General features: G+C 45.6%; 4 protein-coding genes across 9 annotated transcripts in view; 3 read left to right on the top strand and 1 right to left on the bottom strand.

Annotated features, from left to right (window-relative positions):
* Positions 1 to 164: 164 nt before the first annotated feature.
* lsm14aa (LSM14A mRNA processing body assembly factor a) lies at positions 165 to 8,119 on the top strand. 3 transcript variants are annotated; one of them, XM_088996099.1, is made up of 9 exons: positions 169 to 575; positions 1,453 to 1,616; positions 2,032 to 2,188; positions 2,927 to 3,133; positions 3,208 to 3,381; positions 4,003 to 4,162; positions 4,909 to 4,944; positions 6,104 to 6,314; positions 6,635 to 8,119. In XM_088996099.1, exons 1-8 carry the CDS (start codon positions 455 to 457, stop codon positions 6,306 to 6,308), a joined length of 1,224 nt encoding a protein of 407 aa, XP_088852225.1. In that variant the 5' UTR covers positions 169 to 454; the 3' UTR covers positions 6,309 to 6,314; positions 6,635 to 8,119. The 3 variants fall into 3 exon arrangements, 2 of the variants coding, with proteins under 2 accessions (XP_088852226.1, XP_088852225.1); XR_016114947.1 differs by lacking the exon at positions 6,635 to 8,119 and having other exon boundaries at positions 165 to 575; positions 3,208 to 3,436; positions 6,104 to 6,205; XM_088996100.1 differs by lacking the exon at positions 6,635 to 8,119 and having other exon boundaries at positions 166 to 575; positions 6,104 to 6,315.
* Positions 8,120 to 9,181: 1,062 nt separating this feature from the next.
* Positions 9,182 to 19,519, top strand: gpia (glucose-6-phosphate isomerase a). 2 transcript variants are annotated; one of them, XM_088996375.1, is made up of 18 exons: positions 9,182 to 9,406; positions 10,059 to 10,149; positions 12,734 to 12,802; positions 12,873 to 12,992; positions 13,073 to 13,156; positions 14,419 to 14,565; positions 14,639 to 14,710; positions 14,892 to 14,936; positions 15,007 to 15,060; positions 15,428 to 15,488; positions 15,581 to 15,624; positions 15,684 to 15,836; positions 16,374 to 16,503; positions 16,602 to 16,678; positions 17,671 to 17,799; positions 17,868 to 17,943; positions 18,475 to 18,541; positions 19,107 to 19,366. In XM_088996375.1, exons 1-18 carry the CDS (start codon positions 9,285 to 9,287, stop codon positions 19,228 to 19,230), a joined length of 1,665 nt encoding a protein of 554 aa, XP_088852501.1. In that variant the 5' UTR covers positions 9,182 to 9,284; the 3' UTR covers positions 19,231 to 19,366. The 2 variants fall into 2 exon arrangements, with proteins under 2 accessions (XP_088852501.1, XP_088852502.1); XM_088996376.1 differs by having other exon boundaries at positions 9,188 to 9,406; positions 17,868 to 17,994; positions 18,455 to 18,541; positions 19,107 to 19,519.
* Positions 19,520 to 19,641: 122 nt separating this feature from the next.
* Positions 19,642 to 22,082, bottom strand: mphosph6 (M-phase phosphoprotein 6). The gene is made up of 5 exons (XM_088996385.1): positions 21,948 to 22,082; positions 21,732 to 21,844; positions 20,546 to 20,636; positions 20,340 to 20,440; positions 19,642 to 19,792 (listed from the first exon to the last, which is right to left on the bottom strand). The coding sequence occupies exons 1-5, from the start codon at positions 21,993 to 21,995 to the stop codon at positions 19,642 to 19,644; spliced, it is 504 nt and encodes a 167-aa protein (XP_088852511.1). The 5' UTR covers positions 21,996 to 22,082.
* The window catches only part of kcnj11l (potassium inwardly rectifying channel subfamily J member 11, like), a 46,791-nt gene continuing 46,085 nt past the window's right edge, over positions 21,927 to 22,632 (top strand). For 2 of the 3 annotated variants that reach the window (XM_088996380.1, XM_088996377.1), the window contains exon 1: positions 21,927 to 22,065. The gene's annotated coding sequence lies outside the window, so the exon portion shown is untranslated. The remainder of the gene's footprint in view (positions 22,066 to 22,632) is intronic. The other variant, XM_088996379.1, reaches the window with a different exon arrangement.

Raw genomic sequence — 22,632 nt, 5'->3', positions numbered from 1 at the left:
TTAGAAAATGTGTGCTGAGTTATTATTGAAAGATTTTTGTCACATCCCTACATGAGGAGTGATGACATCACCCTTTGCCTGTCTCCGACGCGACTTGTGCAATTTATGACGTGAATTGACGCCTAGCGACTTTTGAATGTTGTCTTGGACTTGTCACGAATGACCGTGGCGACGGCGTGACATATCGAGCACCAGTTTTGTTTCTTTCCACGTTGGCAAATGGCGCTACGGTCGACGTTCTTGATCATCTACATCTGGCTTTCCGCTCAGGCAAACGTTTCCCATCATCCTTCGCGGCCGCGGGCTGTCAATGGCGGATGAGGGTGACGACGGATAGCAGCCCTGTTAGCAGCCCTGTTAGTAGCCCGTTAGCATGTAGCGGCGAGAAACCGACGTCGCCGTCGACATCGACGCGCCCGTCGTCACGAAATCGTTGACATTTTAGGAGGACAACATGAGCGGCGGTACGCCCTACCTCGGCAGCAAAATCAGCCTCATTTCCAAGGCCCAAATCCGCTACGAGGGCGTCTTGTACACCATCGACACGGAGAACTCCACCGTGGCTTTAGCCAAAGGTAACCATTAGCATTAGCATTAGAACGCTAGCGGCTGCTAATTCGGGAACTTGTCGCCGGGCTGTCAAACTTGATTTGGTCGCACTTAACGCTTCCATTCCCCTGGAAGCGTTTTGCTGCCACACCGGTAAATAAAAGTTTAGCGCCACATCATAACGTGATATGTTAGACATTTCAACGTGAAAATAGTTGTCTTTAAACGTGATAAATGGCACATTTTATACGTTTGGCTTTTGGATTCGCCTAAAGAAAAACAAAGCAATTCCTTTCATGTTGGGATGTGACAACATTTTTCAATCATAGATGACACATTTTCTAGTACTATATTAAAGTGCATTTAAATAGCATTCAAACGATGTCTAGATTATTGTTCTATGAGAAATAATAAGGAAATAATGGAATTTGCTGCCTGTAATTACAGTTAAAACGATGAAAATATGTGACCGAATAACAAACATCTGAACACTGTCACTATTTTAGTTATTTAAGTTATTAATTGGAATGATTTAACCATCATTTACATTTATTTGAATTTATATTAAATCGTTTGCATTCTTCAGTATTTGATGTCTAAAGCGAAATATAAGTGAAAGATTAGCAAATAGCAGGCAGATTTTCGTCCGAAATCCAAAATGGCTGTCACTGAATACTCGGAAAGAAAATTGCCAGCTCTAGAAATATAGATGCTAATGCTTCTTTTTGCTTGAAACTTGGCAGTTATGGAGAAAAATATATATTCTATCACTTCCGTGGGTTGTAAAAATGCAACTTACTCACCTTTATGAACTGTAGTGTTGGATAAACAGGTTAACCAAGCGTATGAGTGAGTAGGTGATGACGTGAAAGGACGCCATCGGAAATGCGTGTGTCTCCACAGTGCGTTCTTTCGGAACCGAGGACCGGCCCACCGAGCGACCCGTGCCCCCCCGAGATGACACCTTTGAGTACATCATTTTCCGAGGCAGCGACATTAAAGACCTGACGGTGTGCGAGCCCCCCAAGCCCACCGGGTCCCTCCCACCGGACCCCGCCATCGTGCAGGTGCCAGCACTTTTTATGGCAATTCCTTGCCAGAGAAAAAAAAAAAAAAAACTATTCCAATGTAGCTGTCTATTAGCTAGCGAGCTAGCTAGCACACTTGTCCTGCGACTGTGAATTGACCTGGAGAGTTTTGAAGAGTGCTTGTAAATGAAATGTATTATTATTATTATTATTATTATTATTATTATTATTATTAATAGCTATCTCTTAGCTAGCTAGATTTGTATCTATTTGAGTTACTTCTGGATTGAGTGAACACTGGCGCGTGTGGCTGTCGCTGCTCACCCGCAGAAAAACTGATCCTGTGACTGTAAAGTGACCTTGAGAGTTTTGAAAGGCGCTTATAAATGAAATTTATTCTTCTTCTTATTATTCTATCTATATATCTGTGTGCTTTTATTTTTCTTCTCCTCAGTCGTCCGTAAGCTCCGCCTCTTTGTCGTCGTCGTCGGTGTCAGGCGATGCCTCGCTTCCCAACGCCTTCCGATCGGCACCTTCCTTCAACCGGACCGCCGCCAGCCCGTTTGCTCGCACTCGTCAGCTATCGCCGCGCACGGCATCCGGCGTTAGCGGTAAGCGCTTAGCTTCCCCGCTAATGACATCACTGGCGCTGCGCTCCGAGCACACTCATCTGGTGAGCGGATGATTGTCAGGTTTTGACGGAATACTGAGCTGGCGATCAATAATTAGCTATCTAGCTGGCTATCTGGCTGGCTATCTATTAGCTACCTAGCTAGCTATTAGCTTTTCTAGCTGGGTATCTAGCAGGCTATCTAGCGAGCTATTTGGCTGGCTATCTCGCTATTAGCTTTTCTAGCTGAGTATCTAGCTGGCTATCGAACTGGCTATCTAGCTGGATATATATTAGCTATCTAGCTATTGGCTTTTCTAGCTAGCTATCTGGCTGGCTGGCTAGCTATCTAGCTGGCTATCTGGCTGGCTATGTATTAGCTATCTAATTATCTATCTAGCTATTAGCTTTTCTAGCTGGCTATCTGGCTGGCTATCTAGCTGGCTATATAGCTGGCTATCTAGCTGTCTATCTATTAGCTATCTAACTATTAGCTTTTCTGGCCGGCTATCTATTAACTAGCTATCTAGCTTTCTATCTATTTGTTATTCCGGATTTGACTGAATGCTGGCGCATGTGGCTGCCACTGCTCACCCGCAGAAAAACGTATCCTGTGACTGTAAAGTGACCTTGAGAGTTTTGAAAGGCACTTAGAAATGAAATGGATTATTATTATTATTATTATTATTATTATTATTATTATTATTATCATGTACGAGTTTGGCTCATTGTCCTGCAGGTGGTGTTGATGCGTTGGGGAGGAACCCTGCGGGTGGCGAGCAGACACCCATCCGGGCGTCCTCATCAACTCCGGGCGACTCCGCAGCCAATCCCGTCACCAAAACGGGGGAACGCCCGAATCCCCGCCAACGCCGCGCGGCTCCTCCTGCTTCGGGGGCGAGCGGCCATAGTCGCCCTGAACAGGACGCCGCTGACGCCAGGAGGGGTGAGAGCGCACGTGAATCTACGCCCTCTGACCCCGTTGTGTCCCCCGCCGAGCGTTTTTCTCTCTTTCCCCAGCGCACAACGGTCGGCGAAGCCGAGGCGGCGGCCAGCGCGGCAGAGGATGCTTCATGGTGCGGCGAGACGGCGCCAGCGTGAAATTCGACAAGGATTTTGACTTTGAGAGCGCCAACGCGCAATTCAACAAAGATGACATTGAGCGCGAGTTTCAGAGCAAGTTGAAGCTAAAAGGTGCTCGCCCTCGCTCCTTCGCCACCATGACAGCCGTGTCTCGAATTAATTACAGGTAACATCCGACTTACGACCGAGTTCCATTCCGACCAAACTAAATGGTCGTCGGTCGAAATCCATTCCAAATGTCGAATAGAGACTCTGAGGCCAAATGACTCGCAAACTCCCCCCTCTGGTGGCATCACGCGGTCGATTGCTGTGCGAGCGTGAGATGCTGGCTGGCTGGCTGGCCAAAATGGTGGTACGCCTTGCTTGCCTGCTAGCGCATTGCGGTGCCAGGCGTAGAATTTAAATTTTAAAAATGGAGGTCGCGGTCGTAAGTACGGGTGGTCGTAAGTCGAATGTCACCTGTATTTAAATGCCACACGAGTTCTACTTTATCGTGGACCCTTTTGATGTATTGTACAGGTAGCTTCTGACTTGCGACCGAGTTCCATTCCGACCAAGCGGTCATAAGTTGAAAGGGGGTCGTAAGTCGAAATCCATTCAAAATGTTGAAGAGAGACTCAGAAAACGTGGACGCATCAAAGCGCCCGTTCACGTCTGAACAAGTCCGAGTCACATCAATCTCCCCCCCCCACCCCGTATGTGTTCAATGTGTGTTGCTGTTTTGCCGCCCAGACGAAACGAGCGACCCGGCGCTCGACGGCCAGGAGAACGTCGACGTTCTCGACAAGGTGAGCGACGCGCATGGACGACGGGGAGGAGATGCGCTGGGACCAAAGTGCTACTATGACAAGTCCAAGTCCTTCTTTGACAACATCTCCTGCGATGACACCAGGTGACGTCACACACGGCGGGCTATTAGAAGAACAAGAATAATAACAATAAGAATCATAAGAATACATTTCATTTATCCATTCATCCACGCGCCAGCGTTCACTCAACCCGGAAGTAAATAGATAGAAAGCTAGCCAGCCAGCTAGGAGATAGCTAATAGATAGCTACCTAGATAGCTAGCCACCTAGATAGTTATATAGATAGATAGATAGTTAGCTAATACACTGATTGTCACTATTAAATACACAGATAGAAAGCTAGCTAGCCAGCTAGTAGATAGCTAATAATAATAATACATTGTTTTTTTTTTTTTTTTTACTTTGTTACTTCCGGGTTGAGTGAACGCTGGCGTGTGTGGCTGCCGCTGCTCACCCGCAGAAAAGATATCCTGTGACTGTAAAGTGTCCTTGAGAGTTTTGAAAGGCGATTGGAAATGAAATGTATTATTATTATTATCGTTACATTTTCTGCAGGTGAGCAGCGTCAGTTCACTCAACCCGGAAGTAACTCAAATAGATAGCTGACATCTTTCTAATAGCCAGCTAGCCATATAGCTAATAGATAGCTAGCCAGCTAGAGAGCCACATTGCTAATAAATAGCTATCTAGCTCATAGATAGCTACATAGCTAATAGATAGCCAGCTAGCTAGAGAGATATCACACATGTCAACGAATGTCTCCCGTGAAATGTGCACAAACTACAGAGCGGTGAACTCTGACCCCTAATGCGTGTTCTTGTTCCAACAGAAAAGGCAACAACGGCTGCGGCGGCGTCTTTCCCAGGTAGTGGCTGAGCTCCCATACTGACGCTAGCACGGGGTGGCGGAGAAATGATGCTACAATACAATACAATACATCCTCATTTATATAGCGCTTTCACAACAGCTGCCGCCGTAACAGCGCTTCACATAATAGTCAACACAAAGCAAAATAATAAACACAACAGGAACATAATGAATGTAGCAGCCCGGCTCAAGCCTGTCGATTGTAAGTTCCGGTTGCTAAGCAACCAAACAGGAAGTAGCCCGGTGCCCTTTTACCCGTAGTTCAGACGACAAGTAGGAGGCCGCCGCTGGGCACTATGCATTTGTCGCCAACCGAAAACCTAAAACCTGCGGCATTTTACCACTTTCCACGCCGGGAACGGTGCGGATCTGCCTCCATTGCTGCATGTTGCGATTGGATCAGATTAGCCTTTATTAGTCTCGCAGTGGAGAAATTGACATTTCACAGCAGCAAAGTGATGAAAAGAATGAAAGTAGAAAAACAAAATACAGGAGCTGCTGCAAAGGCAGCCACTCTCGCGGCGCCATCTTGAAGTAAAAAAAAGCCCAATAAAAAAATATGGAACGGATTAACACTTTTTACATTGATTATAATGGAAAATTTTGTTTTGGTTTTCAACCCCAAAAAAATACTAATATGACAACACAAAGACACAGTTATTCAATCTTCAGCACTTTCTGCACCTTCTTTGTTGCATGAAGCAGTTCTAGATGAAATAGGAGAGGATCAAGGCATCCTTTTCACCAGTGGATCAGGGACGTCATGGTTGGAATGTGCATGTCTGCTACAAGTTAATAATAATAATAATAGGTATACATGTTAAATAATTGGATTGTATGTACCTTTATTCATCATGCAGAGGACAAAAAAAAATACATTTCACTGCAGAAAATCGATGAAAGGAAGAAGTAGAAAAACAAAATACAGGAGCTGCTGTAAAGGCAGCCACTCTCGCGGCGCCATCTTGAAGTCAAAACAACAACAAAAAACTCAATACAAAAATATGGAACGGATTAACAATTTTGACATTGATTATAATGGAAAAGGTTGTTTTGGTTTTCAACAAAATCCATATCACTCGGACGCCATTTTGGCCTTCAGATTCCATCAGCATCTCTCATGTGGAAAATGCGTCAAGATGTCGATCCCTTTTCAGGGAACGCCGTCAGACGTGGGCGGAGGAGAGACGGATGAACGCCGAGACGTTCGGCCTGCCGCCGCGTCACCATCGAGGTTTCCGGGCGAGAGGGCGGCCCGCCGGGCGAGGGTCTTCGGCCCCGTCTCCAGGGGGGCCGGGGCCTCCTCGGGGAGGATACAGAGGAAACCGGGCGGGGCGGGAGTTTGGAGACGTCGCCGCCTAATACAGGGTAACGCAACGTTTTGTTTTTTTTTCAGATATTAGCATGGAAATTTCAGCTCCGTCGCTAGCTAGCTCGCTAGCTCGATAGATGGCCACGGAATTTCACAAGTTTGATTTGCTTTTGCGGGCCGAATAAAATGATGCGGTGGGCCTCCTGTGAACTAAGGATATTCGCCAGCTAGCTGATTAGAAAGAAAGCTAGCTAGCTACCTAGCTAGCTGGCCAGCTTGATAGATGAGCGTGGAATTTCACAAGTTTGATCTGCTTTGCGACAATGCCAATATTGTGAATTGATCGACAACTCTCTTTGTTTTTGTTTGTTTTCAGAAGGACAAAAAGATGGCCGCGTTTTCGTCACCAGCACTTGCTTGACTGCTCCGGTTTCCCAGAAAAAAAAAGCCCACAACAATCCATGGCCTTTGGGTGCGTTAGCTTGCTCTGATGCAACTGTCCGTTGGAGTCGATGTCACGTTGTTGACAGATGCTCACCCTCCCTGTCCTCCAGGTCACTGCGCTTCTCCTTACATTACATGGTCAATGTCATCACGTCGCGTTTGTTTCTCCTCCGAGCGTTACCTCAAAACAGTTCAGACTGTGCGAAGCTAACAAAGCAGCCCTCGCCTTTCTTGTAGTGTTAGCTTAAAAACCCGTCAAGCTAACGGCGCGTTAAAGGCCAACCGACACCTACGGACAAGTTGCGTCCGTCATTTGTCAGATGACTCGGTCGCGCCATGCATTTTGGCTACTTTGTTTCGTCTGAAAACACCGCGTCGATGGCGAAATGACAAGGAAAACAATAGAAATAACTGCTGGAACGAGGATCTAAACGGAGTTAGCGATGGCTAACCGCTGTCATTCATCCGCAAGTTTGTTACGCTTCATCTTGAAGGTTGAAGCACAACCAGTACACAATCTGCATTGATGATGTTGACATCTTGTAGCTTAGTATTTGTTATTCGTGTCCTTCTATGCCACGCATCACGCAAGTTGATGCGATATTGCTTCTTCGCCGAGCTTCATATATGCTTCGTATGCCGCGTCCCTCACCAGATACGGAAGGACTTCTTGAATCGACGGCAAACATTTGTGCTTTCCTCTTCACAACTATTTGAATCCTATTCAGAACTGGATGAGTAACAAGAAAGCATCTTCTCCCAATCTGAAGCCATTGTTTTGATTCTGGAGCAAGGCAGTTTGTGAAGGAGTATCATGGCGTGACGTCACGAACTGGGGGCGGGGCTTTCTGAATCTCCCCAGTTTCGAGCTCATTAGCGGCATTTTTGCGTTTGACTAAAAATATCCGCTTGTGTGTTTTGGCTAGTTAAGATGCTATCAAATGTTTTTCGGAGGTCAGGAAACAAAAAAATGGTGTCGGTTGTCCTTTAAATAGCACATAAACCATGTTTACGTGAGTAAAATGTCCCAGAAGGCCATCAAACGACCAGCAAGACCTAATGCCTAAGGCCTTTCCAGCAGCTCCCGTGTTTTGCTTTTCTACTTTCATTTCTTTCATAACTTTGCTGCTGTGAAATGTAAATTTCTCCACTGCGAGACTAATAAAGGCAAATCCAATCCAATGGTGGGGTGGAGGGGGGGGGGGGGGTGTGTAGAACGTTAATGAAGAGTTGTCTATCAAAGCCAATTCGTTTTCTTGATACGATTTCTGCTCCGGAGAACCTGCTGACTTCTTTTTGCCTCTCCAAACCAACAGAATGGCGGCTGGTGCCGGCTCGCCCTGTAATGTCACATAAAAGGTTCCCTTTTTTAACAATAAATGACTGAAATAAAGTGGCGTTTCCCAAACATTTTAGATTTGCGCGACTTGAGTGTGTGTGTGTGTGTGTGTGTGTGTGTGTGTGTGTGTGTGTGTGTGTGTGTGTGTGTGTGTGTGTGTGTGTGTGTGTGTGTGTGTGTGTGTGTGTGTGTGTGTGTGTGTGTGTGTGTGTGTGTCTGTCTGTCTGTCTGTCTGTCTGTCTGTCTGTCTGTCTGTCTGTGTGTGTGTGTGTGTGTGTGTGTGTGTGTGTGTGTGTGTGTGTGTGTGTGTGTGTGTGTGTGTGTGTGTGTGTGTGTGTGTGTGTGTGTGTGTGTGTGCGTGTGCGCGTGCGCGTGTGGGTGTGTGTGGTTACTTCCGGGTTGAGGAAGGCTGGGGCGAATAGCTGGCGCCGCTCAGGGAAAAAAATGTTCTTATCCTGTGACTATAAAGTGTCATGAAAAGTTTTAAGAGGCGCTTCTAAACAACGTATTATAATATGATTAATGATCATATTTCCTCCACCTGTGGACAGAGTTGAGAGGGCAACTTTTTGTAAACGCCCATCTTCGTCGTTCGTTGTAGTGATGTGTCGTTCGCGAACGAAGACAGCAGGTGTTTAACAAGGAGCCGGAAATGGGAGCCGACTTTTTTGGGTCAAAACAAACAAACTGAGGAGCCATTCGGGAGCCAAAAGGGTCGGACGTTTTTCGGGAACTGAGCCAAAAGAGCCGGAATTCCAATCACTAGAACTAACTAATATTTGATATAGTGTATTTTTGACACGAGTAATTCGTTTTTCACATAATTTTACATGCTTTTTAGTAGTAATTTAAGCAACAAAAAAATAAACAAACTGAGGAGCCATTTCGGAGCCAAAACTGTCCGATCTTACAAGTGAATCGAGCCAAAAGCACCGGCTCTGTGAACAGAGCCGCGATTGCCATCACTATTTCATTGCCTGGACAGGAACTGTGGGCGGGAATTTCCGCTGCTCATTGGTCAACGCGAAGAAAGGCGGGTCTAATGAAGTGGTGCGCCGTCGCTCATGGGCTGGAACGCGGGGAAGGCGGATGTCATTGGACAGGGTTTATATGATCCTGCTCGCTTGGCGTTTTGGACTTGGTCTCTGCGTCTGCACCGAGCCGAGCAATAGTGGGTGGCAACAACCGATCGGCGAGTGTTCTCCGCGTTTGTCTTCTTCTTCTGCTCGTCGCGTCGTCCATCATGTCCCTCCTCACCGAAGATCCCAACTATCGACGCCTGGAGCAATGGCATCGGGCCTTTGGCGGAACTATGAAGATGAGGGACATGTTCGCCGCCGAACCGGAGCGCTTCAGTCGCTTCAGGTGGGTGACGCGCTTCCAAAACCAATAAATACATGGCGAACGTCACGAAAGGTGCGCGCGTGCTTGTCACGTCTCGTCTTGCGCCGCAAGGTCACCTCCAACCACCACAACCACCACCACCGCCACCGCCGACGATTAATCGACACGAATTCGGGGTTTTTCAAGTTAATTTACTCTCCCGTCGACGTATTCGTCGCATCTAAAAACGTGACGACGCACGGTGACCTTTTAAACCTTTTGGCGGCTTAATAAGGAAGCGAGCCTGCGGGTTTAAGCCCGCCCCCTTCCCGGCACCCGCACTTCTAATAATCAAATAATAATCATCGCCATCCAGAATGAATGACAAAAACAATGCGGTGGTGACGTCGCGAGCGGTGAAAAGAAACGCGCCCCGCCGCACGTTCACCCTGCGACCCCCTCCCGCACTCCCCGTGCTTGAAAAGAGACGACGTGACGTCACACATGACGTACCATCTCACTTGAATAATTGCTAGAAGGTGTGTGTGTGTGTTTGTATAACTATTCTTGTGAGGACCGCTAACATTTTATACCACACAAGTGAGGACGTTTGTTCGGTCCTCACAAGTATTTCATTCAAAAGTCTTCTAGAAAGTCTAATATGTGTGTGTGTGTGTGTGTGTGTGTGTGTTAGCGTGAAGGCGGAAACGCCTGATGGGGACCTCCTGCTCGACTACTCCAAGAATCTCATCACCCAGGAAGTCATGTCCATGCTCATCGCCATGGTAACCACTCCCTTTTTCCAATCAGCTTCAAGTTTTGCTTGGGTGATTTCGTATAGATATTTTTTTATTCCGTTGCGAAAATACGTCCGTACGCATTCAAACAATGTTTTCAACAATCGGGATTAAAATGTGAGCCATATTGCACACTGCTCGTATGTATCCAGTCCAACCTGGGTTTTCGACCGTAATCACTTCCAGAATCTCAGAATGGAAAGTTACACATGGATAATGCGTCGGACACAATGAGACAAAATAGCAGGAAGTGGAGGGGTGTCGAGTGGTGCATTCAGGTGCACTCGGTTTAGTCGAGAAACTATTTTCAATTGAAAACCGAGGCATAAAAAAAGACATTTTTGGTCGAAAACCATATTGTTTGAAAACTGAAACAACATTTACCATTATAATCAATGTAAAAATTGTTAATCCGTGTTGTCTGCTTTTTTTATTTTTTATCGTGATTGAACAATACAAACACACCTCCTCAGAATGAAGGTTACACGAATAGAATGCGTCAGACACAATGAGACGAGACATCAGGAAGTGACATACCTGTATAAAGAAGTGGAGGGGAGTCGAATGGTGCATTCAGGTGCACTCGGTTTAGTCGAGAAACCATTTTCTATTAAAAACCGAGGCATAAAAAATAATTTTTTGGATCGAACACCAAATTGTTCTAAAACTGAAACAACATTTGCCATTATAATCAATGTAAAAATTGTTAATCTGTTCCAGCTGCTTTTTTTAAAAAATTGTGACGGAACAATACAAACATGCCTGCTGACCGTGCAAGGCTACACGAGTATAATGCGTCAGTCACAATGAGACTTTCGAGGTTTGACTGGGAGTAAATTTTGGATCAATAATAATACATTTCATTTAATCCCAATAATACATTTCATTTGTAAGCGCCTTTCAAAACTCTCAAGGTCACTTTACAGTTATAGGACAAGGTTTTCTGTGGGTGAGTAGCGGCAGCCACACGTGCCAGCATTCACTAAAGCCGGAAGTAACTCAAATAGATAGAAAGCCAGCTAGCTAATAATAATAATAATAATAATAATAATAATATATTTCATTTATAAGCACCTTTCAAAACTTCCGAGGTCACATGTATTTCTAAAAAGTTGTTTTGTTCATCTAGTAAGCTAATTCTTGTCAAGCTAGCAGTAGTTCAGTTCACATCATGCATCTGTCTATCTAGTTAGTAAATGCATGGATTTGTAAAAAAAAGTTGTTTAGCTCAACAGCTAGCTAAATAAGGTCTATTTTGTGTAGTTTTAAGGATTATTTAATAGAAAATGATGTTTTATGGGGACTCGGGAACGGATTATTCTCATTTTACTGGTTTCTTGTGGGAAATAAATGTTTGGAAGACGCACTTTGTGTAAAACTCTGTAGGACATTTTTCCAGTCACAGGATATTGAGATGGCGCTTGGCCTTTTCCACTTCTTTGTTGTCGTGGAAAGAGGAAGTTGGCGGGTCTTATTTGGCAAACAAGGCGGAACGGGAATGTCGCAAGGCAGCAGGTGAAGGCGTCGTCATCGGCAGGCGCAATAACGTCCCGTTCTTGCCTCTCAGATTAGAAGGAAATGTCGTAACAACAACATTGTTTGGCCTGAGGGGGAAAATGGCGAAAGCTTTGCTCAAGGCTCCAGGGTTAGATGTACATTTGGCAATCCTATTTTGGCCACTCAATGGCCAAATCAAGTCAAATATTGAAATATTTGTCAGAGGTGACGAAAACGGGCTGAAAATGGGGGTCGTGTTCAGGCTTTGTCTTTTCTCTCTGTCGGGGGGCGGGGGGGCTCCATCTGGGCTCCATCTTTTTTTTTTCTCCTTCACTGGCAGACGATGTGCAAAAAATGTCCACTCCAGTGCCAGGGTTTTTGTCATTGTCACTCGAATTCCACGACCCACAAAACATTGAGTTTTAGGACCACATAAATATTCAATGCAGGGTAAGAAACTCTCTTCTTTTATTTGAAAAAAGGTTAATTCCTAAGTGACTTAGGTCTGGAGTTGTATGAGCTTGAAATGGGGGCAGATGTACAAAATACATTGATTTCTATAGCGCCTTAACAACAGCTTGAAGCTGGAACAAAGCGCTAACATGGACAAAAGGCAAATGCTGCTGCCTCGTTTAAGGGAAAAACATTGTCAGAGGTCTGACCAGTGCTTTATCAGCACCCCCCGGAAGAAAAACCAAAACCCGAACAAATCTGGGAATGGCGCTCCACGTCATACTTTTTAATTCCCCGAATAAATTCGGGGAATGGCAGCGAATGAGTTAATCCGGCTACAAAAAAAACAAAAAAAACAAACAGACACCTTTGCCCCTACTAGCTTAGCGCTACTGTAGAGGTACAGCTCCAAAGAGGCGTGTTCTTTTGACCCGCTATCCTTTGCAGATTTTGTCCCCCCCCCCCCGGTTTACTCTAAGCCTCGGCGCAGCATGGCAGATCACTTCCCCTACGCGCGACCAAACCCGCCGACACTTTTGCCCCTACTAGCTTAGCGTCTTCTTTTAACCGGGCATTTTTTTTTGTCTCTGCCCCGTCACGTGACCTTTCCCGCGGGGGCCAGGCGGAGTCCCGAGGAGTCGAGCAGGCCCGGGAGGCCATGTTCAAGGGGGACAAGATCAACTTCACCGAGGTGCGTTCGATTGCGTTAACGTGGACGCGCCTCCGGATGGCGCTCGTTTATTTTGCACGTGCCCGTATAGGGTCGCGCCGTGCTGCACGTGGCCCTGCGCAATCGCTCCAACGTCCCCATGGCGTTGGACGGCAAAGACGTCATGCCGGAAGTCAACCGCGTGCTGGACAAGATGAGGGTCTTCTCGGAGGTGCGTTGGCGGCGGCGTCGGCGAGCGGACGGCGCCCGGAAGTGGCGGCGCTTGAGCGGCGCGTGTGGTGTGCCGGACAGAAAGTGCGCGGCGGCCAGTGGAAGGGCTACACGGGCAAGAGCATCACGGACGTGGTCAACATCGGCATCGGCGGCTCGGACCTGGTGAGTTCACCTCAAAGTCGCCGCCTCAAATGCCACGAGTCGGCGTTTGAGTTGTTCTTTTATTTTGAAAGGCACCGCATACGGAATGATTTATTGTGAAAGTTCAGCGTGATCTGTGGCTTTGTTTTGCGATGGCCTTTTTTGTTTTCAAAGTGACCTCACGTAGGATGCTTTATTGTGAAGGTTCCGTGTGATTGATTCTCATTTCCTGTCGGGGAATCTGAGGTTTTGTTTTGTGATTGGCTGTTTTATTTTGAAAGGTTCCCCCTTTTGATTGGAGCAGTTCTATTGTTCGATTTTGAAAGTTACCTGACGCGGGATGTTTTGTTGTGAAAGTCGAGTGTGACTGATTGTCATTTCCTGTTGTGGAATCTGAGGGTGTTTGGTTGTTTTATTTTCCCCTTTAGTTTTCCTCTTTTGAGTTCAGCAGTCACTTAGGAAGCTTTATTGTGAAAGATTAGCCTGACTATTTCTCATTTCCTGCTGTGGAATCTGACTGGGTGTTTTATTTTGTAAGTCACCTCACCATCGGAGCTTTATTGTGAAAGTTTCAGGTGATTGACTCTCGTTTCCTGCTGTGGGATCTGAGCTTTGTTTTGTGATGGGGTGTTTTATTTTGAAAGTCACCTCACCATGGGTGCTTTATTGTGAAAGTTTAGGGTGATTGACTCTCGTTTCCTGCTGTGGAGTCTGTTGTTTTGTTTTGCGATTGGGTGTTTTATGATGAAAGTTTCCCGCTTCTGATTTGAGCAGTTTTTGTTTTATTTTGAAAGTCGCCTCAAATAGGAAGCTTTATTGTAAAAGTTTCTTGTGACTGATTCTCGTTTCCTGTTGTGGAATCTGAAGTTTTGTTTTGTGTCATGGCGTTTCATTTTGAAAGTTTCCCGCTTCTAATTTGAGCAGTTTCATTGTTTGATTTTGAAAGTCGCCTCAAATAGGAAGCTTTATTGTGAAAGTTTCACGTGTTTGATTCCCGGGTGGGTTGGGTGTTTTATTTTGAAAGTTTCCAGCTTCTGATTTGAGCTTTTGTTGTTGTTTTATTTTGAAATTTCCTTACATAGGACGATTTATTGTGAACGTTTCGAGTGATCGAGTCTGGTTTCCTGTTATGGAATCTGAGGTTTTTTTTTTGTTGTTGTTGGGTGTTTTATTTTGAAGTTTTCCCCTTCGTTTTATTTTGAAACTGGATCTTGTAAGTTTTGTCAAGGTTTTGTTAATGCCTTGTAAATGTTGCGATTGACGGTGGCGTTTGTCGCTTGCAGGGTCCTCTGATGGTGACGGAGGCGTTGAAGAGCTACTCGGCGGGGGGTCCCAACGTCTGCTTCGTCTCCAACATTGACGGCACTCACCTGGCCAAGACGCTGGCCGGCCTCAACCCGGAGACCACCCTCTTCATCGTCGCCTCCAAGGTCACTTTTTGTTTTTTAGGGGGGGGGTCTTCGTCATGATGACGACGATGACGGCGGCCATTTTTGCGCGCAGACGTTCACCACGCAGGAGACCATCACCAACGCTGAGTCTGCCAGGGACTGGTTCCTGGCCGCTGCCCTTGACGTAGGCACACACACACATTCTCTCTCTCGCTCTCTCGACCAATACGGCGGATGTTTTCGTTGGTGACTGCCCCCGTGTGTCCTCGTAATACATGTTTGTTCCATTTTGTTGATGTCGTCCCCCCGCCCCCAAGGCCCACTTGTAATACTTTGTCAATGTTGATATTTCTATTGTTTTGTAGAAAAGCGCCGTTGCCAAGCACTTTGTGGCTCTCTCCACCAACTCGGTACGTTCTTGGACTTGAACGCGCTCACCGCCGGTGCTCCTCTGACAATGAACTTTTTTTTGGTCTTCAGGTCAAAGTTGAACAATTTGGAATCGACCCGGCAAATATGTTTGAGTTCTGGGACGTACGTATGTCGTCTCTCTCTCGCCGCATTCGCTCGCGTCTTGACATTCGATTCTCTCAAGGTCACGTTACAGTCACAGGATCAGTTTTTCTGCGGGTGAGCAGCGAGCTAATAGATAACTAATAGATAGCTAGCTCGCTAGTTAGATAGCAAATAGACAACTAGCTAGGAAGCCAGTTAGATAGCTAGCTAGATAGCCAGCTATCTATTTGAGTTATTTCGGGTTGAGTGAACGCCGGCGCATGTGGCTGCCGCTGCTCACCCGCAGAAAACGTATTCTGTGTCTGTAAAGTGACCTTGAGAGTTTTGAAAGGCGCTTAGAAATGAAATGGATGATTATTATTGCCGTGAGTGATGTCATCCGCAGTGGGTCGGAGGTCGTTACTCGCTGTGGTCCGCCATCGGCCTCTCCATCGCGCTGCATATTGGTACGCCTAGCCACCATTTTTATTGTCCTTTGCTAGCTAGCTAGCTAGCCAGCCTTCTGAACTCACCCGTGGTTTTTTTTTTTTTTTTTCAGGCTTCGACAACTTTGCGCAGCTTCTGAGCGGCGCTCACTGGATGGTAAGGATGCTAACCGCCGTCTCGCGTCGTGCTAGCGGAATGACGGCGGCGTGTTGCAGGACAATCACTTTGCCAGCACCCCCCTGGAGAAGAACATTCCGGTGTTGCTCGCCCTGCTGGGCGTTTGGTACATCAACTTTTTTGCGGCCGAGACGCACGCCATGCTGCCCTACGACCAGTACATGCACCGCTTCGCCGCCTACTTCCAGCAGGTACGCCCGTTAGCATACGCAGGACTAGCAAGATAGCATCAACTTGGTTGATATGTGGCACAATAACTAATGACATGACATGAAAAACAAATAATAAGCTACAAGTTAGGTTTTCAAATGCTAGCTAGCTATCTATTTACTAGCTATTTAATAATAATAACTTTCATTTTTAAGCACCTTTCAAAACTCTCAAGGACACTTTACGGTCATAGGATAAGTTTTTCTGTGGGTGAGTAGCGGCAGCCACACGCGCCGGCGTTCACTCAACCCGGAATAACTCAAATAGATAGATAGATAGCTATATAACTAATAGATAGTCAGCCAAATAGCTAATTGATAGTAAATAGATAGGCAGCCAGATAGCTAATCTATATAAAGTATAAATACTGTTAATAATAACATAAAGAAAAAAAGCAATGTATTATTGTTATTGTTGTTTATCACATGACTGCATGCTTTCTTAGCTGATTCGCTGCCATTCTTGAATTTATTTGGGAATGATGATGATGAAAGTGGAGGGCGGGGTGGTGTCGGCAGGGGGACATGGAGTCCAACGGCAAGTACATCACGAAAGAAGGAAGTCGGGTGACGTATCACACCGGGCCCGTCGTGTGGGGCGAGCCGGGAACCAACGGCCAGCACGCCTTCTACCAGCTCATCCATCAAGGTGACGCATGCGCGCCGTTGATAACTTTTGGCGCCAATTAGCATCCATTTTTATTTTTTTTATTTATTTTTTTTTTTTTGGGGGGGGGGGGGTTGCAGGCACCCGCATGATTCCCGCCGACTTCCTCATCCCGGCTCAGACGCAAAATCCCATCAGGGACAACCTGCACCACAAGGTTAGCCGGGGCGTCTTATTGGTGGCTTTTGTCCCTCCCCTTCAGGTCATGTGACGCTTGAAACTGGACTTTCCAGTTGAGCCTGAAACTGGGACGCTTTAGACCAAGGGTGTCAAAGTCCTTTTTTGTGGGCCATATAGTAGTTCCCATTTCCTCACGGCGGCCATTTTGAATTTGGGGAAGCCATTATAATACATTTAATTTATAAAAAAACGACTTTATTATATAGTACCGTGTATTTCTTTAATTATAATACAATAGCACATTTATCATACATAACATAAGGTATATTTTATATAGTTTTAAGGCTTATTTAGTAGAAAATTGTGTTTTATGGGGACCCGGGAACGGATTATTCTCATTTTAATGCTTTCCTAAGGGAAAATCATGTTTGGAAGACGTACTTTTCGCCTCATATACACTTTCTGGGAACCAATTGAATTCATAAGCTTGAGGTATCACTGTACAGTTTATTTCTTTAATGACAATACAATAGCACATTTATTATGCATAGAAGAATGTGTGTGTGTATATACAGTCAAGTCTCGTTCTATCGATATTCTCGGGAGTGGGAAAAAATATTGATGTAATCGGACTATCGATATATCCTATCCTGCGGCATGTAAATTTTCTCCTTGCGTTCATAGAAATAGTATCGTAATAAGCAGTACTATCCATATAACCAGACTTCTGTATATGAAATAAATGAAAATGGAATCTCACAAGTTTGATGAGCTTTGGCGTGCCGAGTACAATGATTTGATAAGCCACATTTGGCCCCCGGGCCTTGATTTTGACACCTGTGATCGAATGGATTAGCCAGCTAGCTGAATAGAAAGAGCGCCAGGTAGCTCGTTAGCGAGTGAGCTAGCTAGCTCGATAAATGAATATGGAATCTCACGAGGTCGGTTGATTTGCTTTGGCGGGCCGAATACAATGACGCGGCGGGCCGGATTTGGCCCCCGGGCCTTGACTTGGACACCTGTTTTCAGATCCTGTGCGCCAACTTCCTGGCTCAGACGGAAGCGCTGATGAAAGGCAAAACGGAGGCGGAGGCTCGCCGGGAGTTGGAGGCCGCCGGCTTGTCGGGAAAAGCGCTGGAGCAACTCCTTCCTCACAAAGTAAAACTTGTCGGAGGTCAGGGGTCGGTTGTTTTTCACGGCGTCGGTGACTCTTTGAACTTGTGAAGGTCTTTGAGGGGAACAAGCCAAGCAACTCGATTGTCTTCAAGAAGCTGACGCCGTTTGCGCTGGGAGCGCTCATCGGTCAGTCCCCTTTGCTCTCCCATTTCAAGGACATCGGAAAAACCTTTGATGGCATCTAAAATAGCCAAAACGCGCAGGCCGATTGATGTTTTGAGTCAAAGTGTCCCAAAAGTGCCACAAAATGAGCTCGATACGGAAGGACTTGTTCAACCGATGGCAAACATTGATGCTTTCCTCTTCATTCGAATCATATTCATAAGTGGATGAGTCACAAGAAAGGATCTTTTTCCCAATCTGAAGCCATTGTTTTGATTCTGGAGCAAGGCAGTTTGTGAAGGAGTGTCCTGGCGTGACGTCACGGACAAGGGGGCGGGACCTTCCGAAAGTCGCCATTGCCGAGGTCATTTTGAAGCACTTTTGGGACACATTTTGATCTGTGTTTTTTTTTTCATTGGACTCAAAAGATCAGCCTTTTATAAAATGTTTCCCTGATGTCAGTTAGGAAAGAAAAAAAATGGTGTCGGTTGTCCTTTAATGATCCAAATTTGATTTCTTTGACCTTTTTCTGATGATGATGATGATGTGTGGCAGCCATGTACGAGCACAAGATCTTCGTCCAAGGCGTCATCTGGGGCATCAACAGCTATGACCAGTGGGGGTAAGTTAGCTTAGCATTTGAGGCCTGCCTCAAATTTGAGCCACTTTGGCATCGAGAGCCGACGGAAAAGAGGATTAGGGCCACCGAAGAGGAAACAAAAAAATAAAGTTGGCAAGATTTGGACTTTTGTTCCCCTCAGAATTCTGACCATTAAAGTGAGAATTCTGACTTTATTCTCAGAAGTCTGACTTCTCCGAATTCGGACTTTAAAGTGAATTTTTTTCCCTCTCAGAATTCTCACTTTAATGGTCAGAATTCTGAGACTAAAGTGAGGATTCTGCTGACTTTGAATTGTGACTTTATTGTCAGAATTTTGAGATTACAATCAGAATGGTGACTTTGTATAGTTCTAACTATAGCTCCACGAACAGAATTGTGACTTTCAAGTCAGAATTTGGAGAATAAAGTGAGAATTGTGACTCTTGCCAACCTTTTTTCCTTCTTCCGTCAGCGCCAAAGTCGTTCGTTTGAGCCTCTTGTTCGTGACTGAACTCACTCACTCACTCACTCACTCACTCACCGTTGTTGTTGTTGATTTTTCTTGTGTGTTTTGCGCGCCCCCTAGTGTGGAGTTGGGCAAACAGCTGGCCAAGAAGATCGAACCGGAGCTCGGCGACGGCGCCCCGGTTTCTTCTCACGACGCCTCCACCAACGGACTCATCCATTTCCTCAAGAAAAACTTTGCTTGACGTTTTCCGCCTCGCCTTGTTTGTGTCGTCACCAGAAGCCTTTCTTTCAATCCGCCCAACAAACGAGCAAACGCTTCCTGCTTTAGTTTTGTGGCCAAACACTTCCTATTTTTGGCAAGGCCCCGCCTCCAAGCACTTCCCGCTTCTGTTCACCACCAAAACGTGCAAAGACTTCCTGCTTTGGTGAGGCCCCGCCCCCAAAACAGGTAAACCCTTCCTGTTTTTGGTTAGTCCACGCCCCCATATCGCATCAGTTGCTGTCAACTAACAATAAAAGTGTCCAAATGTCTTCTGCCAAAGGCTTTTTTTTACTTACTAAAACCTCCAATGTCCTTGTGTGCGTGTATATTAAAAAAAAAAAAAAAAAAAAAAAGTCAAAGAAAAAAAGCAGTTGACTGGTGCGTTTGTGTGTCAATCGGAAGGTTTCAGGAAGCTTTTCTTGACGTTTTGCTGCGTCTCGTTTCTGTTGACGTCCAGGTCGTCGTCATCGTCGTCTTGCAAGGCGTTTCGCTCTCGCTTGCGGGCAAACTTCTTCTTCAGGCTTCCCACTAAACTTTCATACCTGCAAAATAATCATCATCGTAAGAATACATTTCATTTTCAAGCGCCTTTCAAAACTCAAGATCACTTTTTGTCCGTGGGTGAGCAGCGGCAGCCACATGCGCCAGTGTTCACTCAACCTGGAAGTAACTCAAATAGATAGAAAGCTAGCTAGCTATTAGACAGCCAACAAAGACAGCTAGCTAGCTAATAGATAGCTAACAGATAGCTAGCTAATAGATGAACAGATAGCCAGCCAGCTCGCTAGATAGCTAATAATAATAATACACTTGATTTCTAAGTGCCTTTCAAAACTCAAGGTCACTTTACAGTCACAGGATCATTTTTTTTTTCTGCGGGTGAGCAGCGGCAGCCACACGCCAGTGTTCACTTAACCCGGAAGCAAATCAAATACATAGGAAGCTAGCTAACTAATACATAGTTAATAAATAGAGAATAGCTAGCTATTGGATAGCCATTAGATAGCTAGCCAAATAGCTATCTAGCTAGCGAATGGTAAAAGCGTCTATCGTTTGGGATTGTCCCCCGCGTGCCAAGCAAGGACCGACCTGAGCGCCATCTCCTCATCCGTCACGTCCGTCTGCATGGCCCCGACGTGGGCCTTTTCTTGGGCTTCCTCCACGTTGGAGTTCATCAGCGCCATCAGCTTCTGCAAAAAGCGCAAGGTGACATTTGGGTGTGGCACCCGACGTGGCTTCACAATCACAAAACCTTTATTCGTCCTACAATGGGGACATTTGCAAGGTTGACAAACCTCCACTTCGGGGTTGAAACCTCGGAAGGACATTCGGCCGTACAGAAGATCCTCAAACGGGACCAAACTTTTCTCCTCCACGATCAGGTTCCTTCAAAATAAAACAGCACATTTGACATCCAGTCACAATTGCCATGGCAAAAAGTCACTTTTTTTGTGCATGTACTTATTTTAAATGCTGTCTTATATTACATGTGCATATCTATATCGCATCTATTTGATTCAATGTTTATTTTTCAGTACAAACCAATACAGGTTACTTATACAAGCCTTAAAATAGCCAAAACACGCAGGCTGATATTTTGAGTCACATGAAAAAAAAAAAAAAAAAAACACCAATCAAAATGACTTCAAGTGTCCAAAAACGACTTCAAATTGAACCCGGATGTGGCCAGTTTCAGAAGGTCCCGCCCCCTTGTTCGTGAAGCATTCAGATTGGGAGAAGATGCTTTCTTGTCACTCATCCAGTTATGAATAGGATCCAAATAGTTCTGAAGAGGAAAGCATAAATGTTTGCAATCGATGAAACAAGTTCTTCCAGGTCATTTTGAGGCGTCAGGACTGATGTGTAGCGTCCCAGAAAATGCACAAGATGGTGCCCAAGCTCCGTTGGGATTTGTGTCAGCGAATATCAAATAGTTGTCTTGGTGCAACACATAACGAGTCACCAACGCGTTATTGATGTGTTTTCCTTCTAATTTCGCCATCAACACGATGATTTCAGACAAAAAAAGGAGCCAAAATGCATTGTGTGTCGCTTTCTCTGTCAGGGGCGTTCCTTCGGTGACGTCACGTCAGGTATCGTCACCAACTCAAAAACAAGACTTCATGAATATTCAGCGCGAGTCTTAAAAGGTCAAATAGAGCTATATTCTGTGTTATCTTTGTCAAATACGCTCAGTAGAAGTCAGTTCAAGTGATTTTACAAATTATAGCTACAACTTGTCCTTGAAATGGTTCAAGTTGAGTTCGTTTTCTAGAGCTCGCTGTGCGAATGTGAAAGGTCATTCGTTACTTGGCAACGGTACTTGTTTTCACATCATGTGGTTCTTTGTTAGGTTGAGGAGCGTTCGTGGATTTGGGGGACATGTTTTGTTTTTTGTTTCTTTGACGTCAGGCGTTTTACGCCGTCCCGGATGATGACGACGACCAAACGCGTCGTCAGTGTGCGCATGTGCCTACGTACTCTTGCGTGCGTTGTTCGGGCAGGTCCAGGTACCAGTGCTCGTCGCTGATGATCCTTTTCTCGTCTTCTTGTAGCTGCCTCTTCGTCTCGGCGTCCAAACCTCTCTGCATGAACTACAAACAAGCACGCGCGCGCACGCACGCATGCGGAAATGTAAACACGTGCTCTTCGCGTGATGAATTAGCAGCTCGCTTGCCAGTCGTCGGCGTCACCTACCTTCATGCGAAGAAGGTTTTTAGAAAGTTTCGCCGTCTCGGCTGACATCGTCGACTTTGAAGGGGAGTCGACGATTAAATGTCGACGGAAGACAACAAATGAAGACGACAAAAAGAAGGTAAAAGAACATCGACGCTCGACTGAAGTGAAGCGGCTCTTTCTCGAGTAGGGTTGTGTCGTTCGTGAACGAGCCGGTTGTTAGAGCAGGATCTCCGAAGTGAACGAAGGAGCCGGAAATGGGGGACGACTTTATTGTCTTCCATTCCCCGCCCCCAGTCTTCGGTTAAAGCCGCACGCGATTGGTCGATATCCGCGGGAGGGGAGATTTACAGACACACATGCAGCAGTGAGTAGAAAAGCGGGGGGGGGGGGGGGGGAGTAGACAGGTGAACAAATGTTATCACATTATGCTGTTGTTATTATTCACTTATGATATTTTGTACGAGTATGATGGCATTATTAATATAAAAAGCAAATGAGTGACAGCTGATCATCAGACCGGGGTAACCACAGGGAAAGTCAAAGTTAGCATCCACTAACTCTGTGCACATATAAATCAGAATCATCTTTATTACCAAGTATGTAAAACACACAAAAAATATGTAATATGGTGTATTTTTTTACATGAGTAATTCGTTTTTCACATAATTATCCCTGATTTTTTTGGTAGTTAATTAATTTAAGC

Source organism: Hippocampus bargibanti, linkage group LG05 (genome assembly GCF_051943395.1).
Source record: "Hippocampus bargibanti isolate YZ-2025 linkage group LG05, ASM5194339v1, whole genome shotgun sequence".
NCBI lineage: Eukaryota > Metazoa > Chordata > Actinopteri > Syngnathiformes > Syngnathidae > Hippocampus > Hippocampus bargibanti.
Note: the sequence above shows the minus strand (reverse complement) of the source record. Positions and strands in the feature narration are given on the sequence as shown.